This window comes from Balaenoptera acutorostrata, chromosome 6 (genome assembly GCF_949987535.1).
Source record: "Balaenoptera acutorostrata chromosome 6, mBalAcu1.1, whole genome shotgun sequence".
Classification (NCBI taxonomy): domain Eukaryota; kingdom Metazoa; phylum Chordata; class Mammalia; order Artiodactyla; family Balaenopteridae; genus Balaenoptera; species Balaenoptera acutorostrata.
In genome coordinates, this window is record NC_080069.1 from 80193263 (window position 1) to 80203784 (window position 10522).

Consider the following 10522-nt stretch of genomic DNA (forward strand, 5'->3'; position numbering starts at 1 on the left):
AAGTGTTAAAAAGTGATGGGGTCTGTATTAGCTGTCTATTGCTGCATAATAAGTTGCCACAAACTAAGCAGCCTGGAAAAACAGAACAAAATTTATCAATTTATTAACTCACTTCTAAATGTCAGAAGTCCAGATTAACTCACTTCTAAATGTCAGAAGTCCAGCTTGACATGTAACGTTCTCTGTTGAGAGTATCATTAAGCTGAAATCAAGGTGTCAGCCAGGCTATGTTCCTTCTGAAGGTTCTGGGGAAGAATCCACTTCCAAGTTCATTCAGGTTGTTGGCTGAGTTGATCCTTGAGGTTGTAGGACTGGGGTCCCATTTTCTTTCTGGGTTGTCACCAGGACTTAGGCCCTCGGCCTCTGGTGGTTGCTCTCAGGTTCTTGTCACATGGGCTCCCTCCATCTTCAAAGCCAGATGAAAATTACTCTCAGATTGAATCCCTCCTCCACTCTGTATCTCTCTGACTTCTCTAGCCTCTCCACCCATATTTAAAGGGCTTGTATGATTAGATCAGGCCCACCAACTCATCTCCCTATCTTAAGGTCAACTTGTTTGAGACCTTAATTATATCTGCAAAGGTATTCACGTAGTACCTAAATTAGTGTTTGATCAAATAACTGGATGTTAACAACAGGGTCTGGGAATCTTGGGGCCCATCTCTGCCTATCACAGGGTCATATCATTAGAATACAAGATACAGCAATCAACAAATATAAGGTGTTATGGTATTACTGTTTAGGTCTGTGGACTCCAGATAATTCAACAGCTGAAATTCTTTAAAACTGATCTTTCTAGAGTGTTTTCCTCAATCAACTTCAGGTATTGAGAGATCACTAATAGTTATCTATCTGTCTGTCTATCTATCCATCTACCTATCTGAAAGATAGTGAATACATGCATTTCAAGTACTGTAAAAGAAGAGAGATATGTATGTAGTGCCCACTATGGTTTCCCCACAGCCACCATATCATTTCACCCCAACTCTGCTCCTCTGAGGGAAGTATTAGTGTCCCCATTTTCTGAGGAGGATACCAAGGCTCAAACTGTTTAGTGAGTAACAGAGTTGCCACAGCTGGCACTGATTTCCATCCAGAGACCTTGTAAATGCAAAAGTGCACTGCCAATATTAACCAGTATTCACACAATAAATAATAAAATACATTTAAAAAGGGGAAGGCACAAGAGCCAACTTGAAGGGACTCCCAATGGCTAAACCTAGGATTTGTGCAACAAAATAATGATAGTAACAGATTATAACTCATAGAATAAAATATATACTCATTAGTCTATACTGATATAAACAACTGAATATAGAAATGAGGATGAAAGGAAAGCTCTTCCTTTACAGTAGAATTCCAATAAATAAATATACTAGGGATGATGGAAATAGAAAATTACCATTTGACAGATACCAGAGAAATAAGTATTTCAGGCAAGAATCATCAAGATTCTAAAATTTGTGGGCAGAATGATAAATTTATATAGTTTCGAAGTATCTTTCCAAAAGATAATTATTAATTACAAAGGAGGAAATTGTAACTTTACAAGAGAGAAACCTGGCAGACACCCCCTTGACCAAGTAATCAGTTACAATCACCAATAAAGAGACAAACTGACATCCCATGCCTCCTGGTATGATGCACTAAGGTTACATCACTTCTATGGAGTTCTTATCAAAAATGCATAATTATGGGAAGTAACAAACAGAAATTGAGTGCCATCTGATAAAATAACTAACCAGAATACTCGTCAAAAAGTATCAAGATCATGAAAGGCAAAGAAATTCTGAGGAATTGTTTAAAGAGAACTAAGGAGGTACAACTAAATATATGACATGGATTGAATCTTGAGGCAGAAAAGGGATGTTAATAAGACAGAAAAGGGATGTTAATAAGACAATGGTGAAATCTGAACCTTCCTTTTTTTTAGGTTTTTGACATATTCTTTAAAAGAGTTGTCTTAAGTCACTCTTTCCATGTCCTCATCAAAGTATAATAGAATTATATTGATGCTAATTTCCTTATGTTCATAATCATACTGTGATAATGTAAGATATTACAATAGGGAATCTGGGTGAAGGGCATACAAGTTAAAAAAAAAAAAAAAGAAAAAGCAAAACCTACTTTTTAATTTCCATCTCAATTTATCCACAATGCAATTTTGCCAAGTTACCTGAGGGTTACTAAATTAACAACTTTTTTTTAAAGGACAAAATTATTTCAAATCTCTCTCTGTATATATATGTATATATACACACACACACACCCTGCATGTGTGTATTATACATATTTAACATATATGTGCAAATGTTTACATTGTACTTATATATACACCTACATAAAAATATTAAATCTTTTAACATGTTAACAGCAAGTGTTTTCCGTGAATCTTTACCTTATTTTTTTTGTTTTATTTATTTATTTTTGGCTGCGTTGGGTCTTTGTTGCTGTGCGCAGGCTTTCTCTAGTTGCGGCGAGCAGGAGCTACTCTTCATTGCAGTGTGCAGGCTTCTCATTGCGGTGGCTTCTCTTGTTGCAGAGCTCAGGCTCTAGGCCGTGGGCTTCAGTAGCTGCGGCACATGGGCTCAGTAGTTATGACTCGCAAGCTCTAGAGTGCAGGCTCAGTAGTTAAGGCACACAGGCTTAGCTGCTCCGTGGCATGTGGGATCTTCCCGGACCAGGGATCGAACCCGTGTCCCCTGGATTGGCAGGCAAATTCTTAACCACTGTGCCACCAGGGAAGTCCTACCTTATGGTTTTGATGTTTTTTGACATATGCTTGAAAAAGTCATCCAAGCTACTCTTTGGATCTCCTTCACTCAGACACTGCAGTGTGGTGTCCGATGAAACTTCTTGTCAAAGTAACCACCTCCTATTGTTCATCCAGGGGACATGTCTTTGTCCTTACGTTACTATACAATAAATATAATAAAGTTAGCACATTTCCAATGTTTTACTACTGGATCTCTGTAACAAAACTTTTGTATTTGCATCTTTAGGAAATGGTCTAAAATTGCTGGCATGACCCTCCCATCAACAAATAGGAACACCCATTCATTCGTTCATGCAATATTTATTGACTGACCACTATGTGGCAGGCACTGTTCAGGCACTAGGAAGAGCAGTGCACAAAAATAGACACCTTCCAAAAATAAAAAATGAACACCTTCCTACCCTCAGGTCAAAGAGAAAGGAGGAAGAAAGTTTATCCTTTCCACAGTACTTTAACTGCTTCTTCCCCCCGCCTGCCTGCTTTGTTTGCTATTTCTTCAATCCCAACTCTTATTCTTAAACTTCTAGTAGCAATTTAAAGTGGAATGAAGTGCAACTATAGGAAGCACATTTATTCCAATTATTTTTTTTGTACCCATAAGATCATTACGAGAATTAAACAAGATGTTGCAGGTACTTAGTATACTGCTTGACAATAAACATAGTCTGAGGTAGATACTATTTATTGTTTCTCATTTTACAAGTGAGGCATCTGGAGCTTGGAGATGAAAAATAACTTGCTTAATGTTACACAGGTAGAAAGTGGCAGGCCAAGACTTTGAACTGTCTGACTTCAAACCCTTAATTATACAGTTTGTCTTCTGTTCTAGAATATTATTAATGTCAACCCATACTTAAATCCTACAGTACACACAAAACATTGGTGGTTCTCTCTCTCTCTCATTGGCATTTATCATCTTTCCTAAATTTTGGGTCTAATGTCATTAACAACAACAAAAAATATACAAGCAAGATGAGTTAGTCAATTACAAAGCCAACATTCTGAATACAATACAAAAATTAACTTAATTACTAAGTTATTAGTAACTTAGTTATTAATATAACTTAAACACAAATTGCTTACTTTATTTCTTTAACAATGAAACAGTAATAATGACACAATAATTCAGTTGTAACAAAGCCATCAACAGAGCAAAATAAAAACAAAGCTAACTAAGGAGGCAGTGCTTCAGCTCAAGTTAGTTATCTCCTTTAAACAGGAAAAACAATCATTAGTCTAGTGGTTCTTGAACTGGCCTGCTCATTTGAGGAATGGGAAGAAGGAAGACTGGTGCTTAAAAAAATAGCTACACCCAAAGCCCACCTCAGAACAATTATATGAGAATTTGTCAAGAGTGGGGCCCATCTGAAGTGTTGTCAGTGTTGACAAGTACAAGTCTAAAATAATAAGCAATAAACAGCATGCCCTCAAAGCAATTCAAAACCAAGAAATTTTAAAAATAAAAGAAAAAGAAATATAATAAATTTCTTTCCTCCTATCCTGGGAAAAGGGGGAGGAAGCACCTACTCATTTCTCTTTGTTCTTTATCCATCTTTGATTGCCCAAAGTCAAGTTTAACAAACATTAAATATTGGAAGTTATGCAAACATCCTACCCAAATTAAAATTTTCACTACTGTACATTTAGAAAGCTCTTTTAAAATACCAGGTTTCAGAAAGAATCCCCCACATTTTAAGTTTGCATAGATGTTTAAGTCAGCTATTTGTTCAACGAAGAAGAGTCGATGAAATGTATTAGAAAGCATTTTATTAATAAGTTATTATAAAACAATATTCATTTCATGTACCACAAATTAACTTTTTGGTGCAACAAGAGGAATATCTGAATGTTTCCCATCTATTTCTAAAACTGTCACAATTCCTTTTTATAAGATTGATATCTTCAAATTTAGAACCTAAACATAAATTTTTCTTAAGAATGCATACATAAAATACTTCTCCTATAACTGCACTATATCCTTGACAAATCCCTATCGGGAGGTATAGTAGTGACTGCAGGCATTTATCTTTAAAACAACTTTTCCTCATTTTTCAGGTTTGGGGATGATATCACATCAAGTATGGAAAATAACTTTTTCCCTTAAGAATACAGAAATTCACTTAGAGATGTCTCCTCAAATTCAGAAAAACCCATTTCTTCAGCTCCTTCTGTCAGGACTCCATATCGATCTCAACAACTTCATTCTTGTCCTGAAGTGTTGTTTCTGTCAGGTTGTCTTCACTTACATCTTCAATGTCTGCCAGATCAATAGGTGGTAAAGGATTCCTCCAGTACTGGAAGGTGTTATACTGCCAAAATTCTTCATCGAGCTTTAGTGAAAAGAAGAGAGAGATGAAAGTACATCAATGGTGTAGAAAAAATTAAGTTTTTTCATGAAACAAATTTTTTTCTGTTTTAAAAGCAAACTCACGTTAAGATTTTGCAGTCTTTAACTTTGCATCTTCAACAAATATATATTTTTAATTCTGCCTAATCAAAGTACTTCATGGACTCAGTCAAATCTGTGCATTTTCATATTCATGAATTTGTGAAAGTATTTCCTGTTAGTAGTTTAAATTTAAAAGAATTTCCTCCAAGAGCTTCTCTTCCCAGAATTTTCTTCCATTTTTCAACCAAAAAATAATGCCTGAAGATGGTCTTAAAATTTTTTACCTTTCAGTGAGGAAAACAATTTACTTAAAAAACACATGCACACATCTTAAAATTTACTTTTGGTCATTTTCCTGATGTTTGGTATTTTAAGGGATTGACTTGACGTAGGCTAAAATATTTTGACAACCTTCTAAAAAGCATTAGAATAAAAACATGGTAAATAACAAGAAAATCTTAAACTGGTCATTTTATTAAAGATACCATTTTGTACAAGACATGAGTCAAGATACCAAAACTGATAAATCCAAGTGAATGCTGGCCCCTTCAAAATTCAACAGCTTACTGTAACAGGCTATAAAATTGTTTCAAGTAACTATGAAGTGAAGTTGATATTCCAATGAAGTTCAAAACTGGCACAAAACTAAAATACTTTGTGCAAAGGAAGTGGCATTGCAATTACATATAGGCTTCCAAAGTGACCATTTTGAAGGTTAACACCTTTCCCAGATGGATATCTATATATCTATACTTAGTCTACTAAGCTGTGTTTGTACTTTAGGTTCATACTTGCTATAGCAGCATTAACCAACAGAAATATAATGAAAGCCACATATGTAATTTAAAATTTTCTAGTAACTTCAGTTAAAAAAAAAAGTAAAAAGAAACAGGTGAAATTAATCTTAAAATTTTACTTGACCTAATAAAGCCAAAATACTATCATTTCAACATGCAGTCAGTATTTTTAAAAATTAATGAGATATTTTACATTCTTTTTGTCTAACTAAAAGTTTTCAAAATCTGCCAGGTATTTTACACTTCCAGCACTATTCAGACTAGCCCCATTTCAATGCTCAATAGCCACATGTGGCTAGTTACTTAAATGGGGAGCACAGGTCTTCTCAATAATAAGTTTATTCACTGCCTTAGACACTAAGGCTTAAGAGAATTAAGAGTCTCTTTGGAATTCCTTAACACTGGGATAAAAATGTAATAACTCAAAGGATGCCAAGAAAAACTTAATTTTAATAAGTAAATAGGGTTAAGAACAAGGACCTATTTCTCTGTCTTTTGGAAAAAAAAACTATTGTTCAAATGATCTACTTATAAAAACAAACCAAAAAAGATCCTTAATGAGGTCACTATAACCTAGTAGCTAAGAGCACAGACTTTGCCACCAGACAGACCTGGGCTAGCATGATAACTCCTCCACCCATTAACTCTGATCTCGACCTAGGTCTCTTTCATCATTGGTAAAAAAGCAGAAAGGCTCTTGTGCAAATTACAGTTTAGCACTATAAATGCCCAATATAGCTAGTTATTATATCCCAAGAAGCCTACGAACCAATATCACTATGAACCAAAATCACAACATTTCTGCTTCCTTTCTATTTAAAGTATTTAACAGTAAGGGCCAGCACCGACAGAGTACTCAATTTGCATAAAGTGACACTAAAGTTACACTAACATGAGAAAATACATGAATATTTATTGAAGTAATACCTGGTTTTATTTTAGTTGTCCGGTTAAAAAAACACCTGAAACAACTCAAATATTCTGAGGTTCTAGGACAGAAAAATAGGTACCACGATTCTGCCTAGATTGCATCCTCAATATGGAAAGGACATATTTGAGGAAATTCTTCCCAAATGAGATCCCAAGGTTAAGGGTAGGGACTTAACCTCTTTTCTGAGCAAAACAGGAACCAGGGAGACATTTGCTGCATGAACTGAAAAAGCTTTTTAACTTCTACATGTTTTTGCTATATCCTATTTTCCCTTGGCTGTAAGATCCTTAAAACAAAAACCATGCATCTTTGGTGGCAGGAAAGAAAGACGGAAGCTGGAGAAAATTGTTTGCACAAAGAAGCAGCTCAAGGAACAGAAAAAGAAAGGAACATGAGGGTTTCTGGGCTTTTGCCAAAAGAGAACAGGGGACTAGTCTTGATGAAGAAGGAACCCCTAGAGGCAAGCTTGTTCCCTGTCACAGGCTTGTAGTGACTACAAGCAGAGAGCTGTCAGATGTGGTCACTGCTGTGGAAGAAGACACAGGTGTGTCTAGGAGATTCTAAGCAAATGTCTGTGTCAGTTTACTAAAAAATTCCTTTGCTTACCTGCCATTTCCATGTCCCTCTTATCAATTTGTGGCATACTGCAGTCAGTATATTCTGGTAGGAAAGACAAGCCTAAGTATGGGTTGGGTACCAAAAATGGTCAAGTTTGCAAACTACACAGTACTTATCTCCATACCAAATAGGTCTGGATGACTGTCACTCTGGATTTTTGTTTTTTCAGGTTTTGCACATTGGTGTGACATGATTTAATTGGAAATTCTAATTCTTTATTCTACTTTCAAAACATAAATGCTATCTAAAAGCAGTCCGAAGAAAAAAAAATCTAAATAAGGCTCATGTTTTCTAAATTCCAAGAAAACTGGGGGTAGAAATATTTACAATTTATAGTTTCATCCAGAAATGCTCATCACAATAATTATATCTAAAGGATAATTTCTCATGACCACAGAAAAAGATCTTTCCCAACTACTGTATTTTATTGGCAAGGTGTTTGATAAATTCTGCATAAGATACTTGAGACAATGGAAAAATGTGGGGAGGATGCTATGATGGAGTAGTTGAAGAGAATTTGGTGAAGTCTGGGCTCTACATTTGGCTCTTCCACCCCCAAAGCTCCTGGTTCAACCCAGAACTGCCGAAACGCAACTTGAATTCCAAAGATTAGACCAACGCTGCCCAATAAATACAAAATGCCAGCCACAAACGTAATTCGAAATTTTCTGATGGCCATATTAAAAAAGTAAAAGAAATAAGTGAAATGAATTTTAATATATTCAATCCAATATCTCCAGATTATTTCAAGGTGTATTCAATATAAAATTTTTTGAGATCTTCGAAATCTAGTGTGTATTTTACTTTGAGTGCATCTCAATTTGGACGAGTCCCATTTTAGGTGTTGTGTCACATAGCTAGTGGCTGCCACACTGAATAGCACAGATCTAGACAGATCTTACGTGCAGTGATAGGGCAGGCTCATTTCCCAAGGAAGAGGAGCTCTCCAAAGATCCTCATACAGACGCTTGATCTTAAGAACCAAATTAATTCTCAACGATGCTTTTTCATAGGATCAGATTTTAAAACTGCCTTTTCCCAATATACGGAGGCCCTTCCTCTCAACCAAAAGAGCTGTACCATGCCTAAAGGATGTCCAACTGGTGGCTACCACATTCGTCACCCTCTTTAGAAAGAAATCGATCACGAATTCCAGAAAAAAAATCATCGTTAAACCAAGGAAGACGCAGTACACCTTTCTCTGACGTTTGTTGTTGAGCTTAACTTATAGCGGTTCACGGTCAACGTCTTCCCCAAGTTCTACAGTCTGTCATGACCCACGCCCCTGCTTCCCTCTTGGACAGCACAGATGCTGAAGGTGCAAGGCCACGTCTACTACCTCACCCAACGATCTGTCTCCCCCTAGTTTAGCTTAGTGCTCTCAGCTCGTCGGACTCTCCCAAAACGTTGCCAAAGGTGGGCTCTGGGGCCCCCGGTGTGCTGCCTGGGGCGTGGGGTCGGTGTTCATTCTTGCGGCGAGGATCCCGGCTTTTCATCTTTTGGGGCGTCGCGACGAACACGAGTCTAGAGGGGAACGATCGGTTCCTTCCCGGGACGCGCAGTGCCCGGGAAAGTGTGACCCTTTTTCCCCTCACCCCGGGCCCCGCCTCCCGTCCCCCGCCGGAGCGCCCAGCCCACCGCCAGCCCCTACCTGGCGCGGTGCGGCCCCCCAGTCTCCCCGCAGGGACTCTGCGCGCTCCGCCCCGTCGTCGCCACCGCCCCTCGGGGGCCGAACGCCCCGGGGCTCCTCCCCTGGCCCGCGGGGCCGCACGGGCGGCTGCAGCAGCGGCGGCGGCTCGCCGGCCTCCAGGCCGCGGCCCTCACGCTCCGCGCCGTCCGGAGCGCCAGTGTCCCCTCCGTCGCGGCGCTTGCTGGGCGAAACCAAAGGCTCAGTCATACCCCCTGCGTCGATTTTACGCTTTCGGGGCAGCTCCGGGACGCCGAGGGGCTGCTCGGCATGCGAGGCCCCCGGCGGCGGGATCCAGAGCGGTGGCCGCGGCGGCTCCTCAGGAAAGTCGCAGAGCAGGAGCCGCTTCCAAGGCACGTGGAACGTCAGGGGCTCGGCCGCACGCCGCTTGGCCATGGGCCCCGAAGGCTCGGGCGGAGCCCGCCGGGCGCGGGAGGCCGAGCGCCGATAGCTGTGGGGGCGGAGAGCGAGGGCGGAGCGTGCAGAGCGCTAGGAAGGGCGAGGACCGAGTCCGGGCGAGGGTGCGGCTGGAAGGTGCAGAGGGCGGAGGGGGCGGGGCAGCCGGTGCGGCCCAGCCCGCGCACGCTGCCCTCGCCACCGCCGAGGTGCGGCCGGACGCTGAGGAGCAACGAAGCGGCGGAGATTCGAACCTGCGCACAAATGTGCGCGCACGCACTCGCGCCGGCGAGGCGGAGCCTTTGGTTGGTGGAGGCTCGCGGGGCGAGCTCCCGAGCGCCCCTGCGGCCGGAAGTGCGCGCCCCGGGGCGAGGCGGGAAGGCTGCGGCGGGTTTATTAAAGGCCGAGTGGTGGTGTCCTTGGAGGGTGTGATTTTTCCTCAGGTACGGGGAGAGGGGTGTGCAAATCCCGAGCTTAAAGTGTATATGTTAATATTCCCTTCCTTGAGTCAGTGGTCGCCGGGACGTCCCCCGGAGGTTAAAACAATTATACAAATTTAATAAGTTAGTATTAACAGGCTTTAGCGCTACATTAAATGATTACGCCAGACAGACCGCTGAACGGGGGTCGGAGCTGAGGGAAATAGATAAAGCCAGTATGCAAAAACAAAACAAAAGAAAACAAACCAACGAGCGTGTTTTGCAGTGGCTGTTGTGGAAGGTGAAGTAGGCACCACATTCCTTGATCTTTTGATTAAAAATTCACTGATGAAGTTGCAGAGAAGATGCGTCGCTCATCTAAGAGCTAATCCTGGAGCACAGCCCTCTTCCGGCTGAAACCTAAAATCGTTTGCCTCTTCAATTACGTGGGAAGCGCACAGAATTCCCTGCTTGCTCTGCGCGGTGATCAAAAGTGAGATTCCAAGACC

At 40.5% G+C, this 10522-nt stretch overlaps 2 protein-coding genes across 2 annotated transcripts in view; both read right to left on the bottom strand.

Annotated features, from left to right (window-relative positions):
• TRPM6 (transient receptor potential cation channel subfamily M member 6) overlaps positions 1-4376 on the bottom strand; it is a 199027-nt gene extending 194651 nt beyond the window's left edge. The window contains exons 1-2 of the mRNA XM_057548608.1: positions 2399-4376; positions 144-406 (exon numbers count right to left, since the gene is read on the bottom strand). The gene's annotated coding sequence lies outside the window, so the exon portion shown is untranslated. The remainder of the gene's footprint in view (positions 1-143; positions 407-2398) is intronic.
• A 150-nt stretch (positions 4377-4526) lies between these two features.
• Positions 4527-9871, bottom strand: C6H9orf40 (chromosome 6 C9orf40 homolog). Its single transcript, XM_057548611.1, has 2 exons — positions 9163-9871; positions 4527-5106 (listed from the first exon to the last, which is right to left on the bottom strand). Exons 1-2 carry the CDS (start codon positions 9592-9594, stop codon positions 4948-4950), a joined length of 591 nt encoding a protein of 196 aa, XP_057404594.1. The 5' UTR covers positions 9595-9871; the 3' UTR covers positions 4527-4947.
• Positions 9872-10522: the final 651 nt, after the last annotated feature.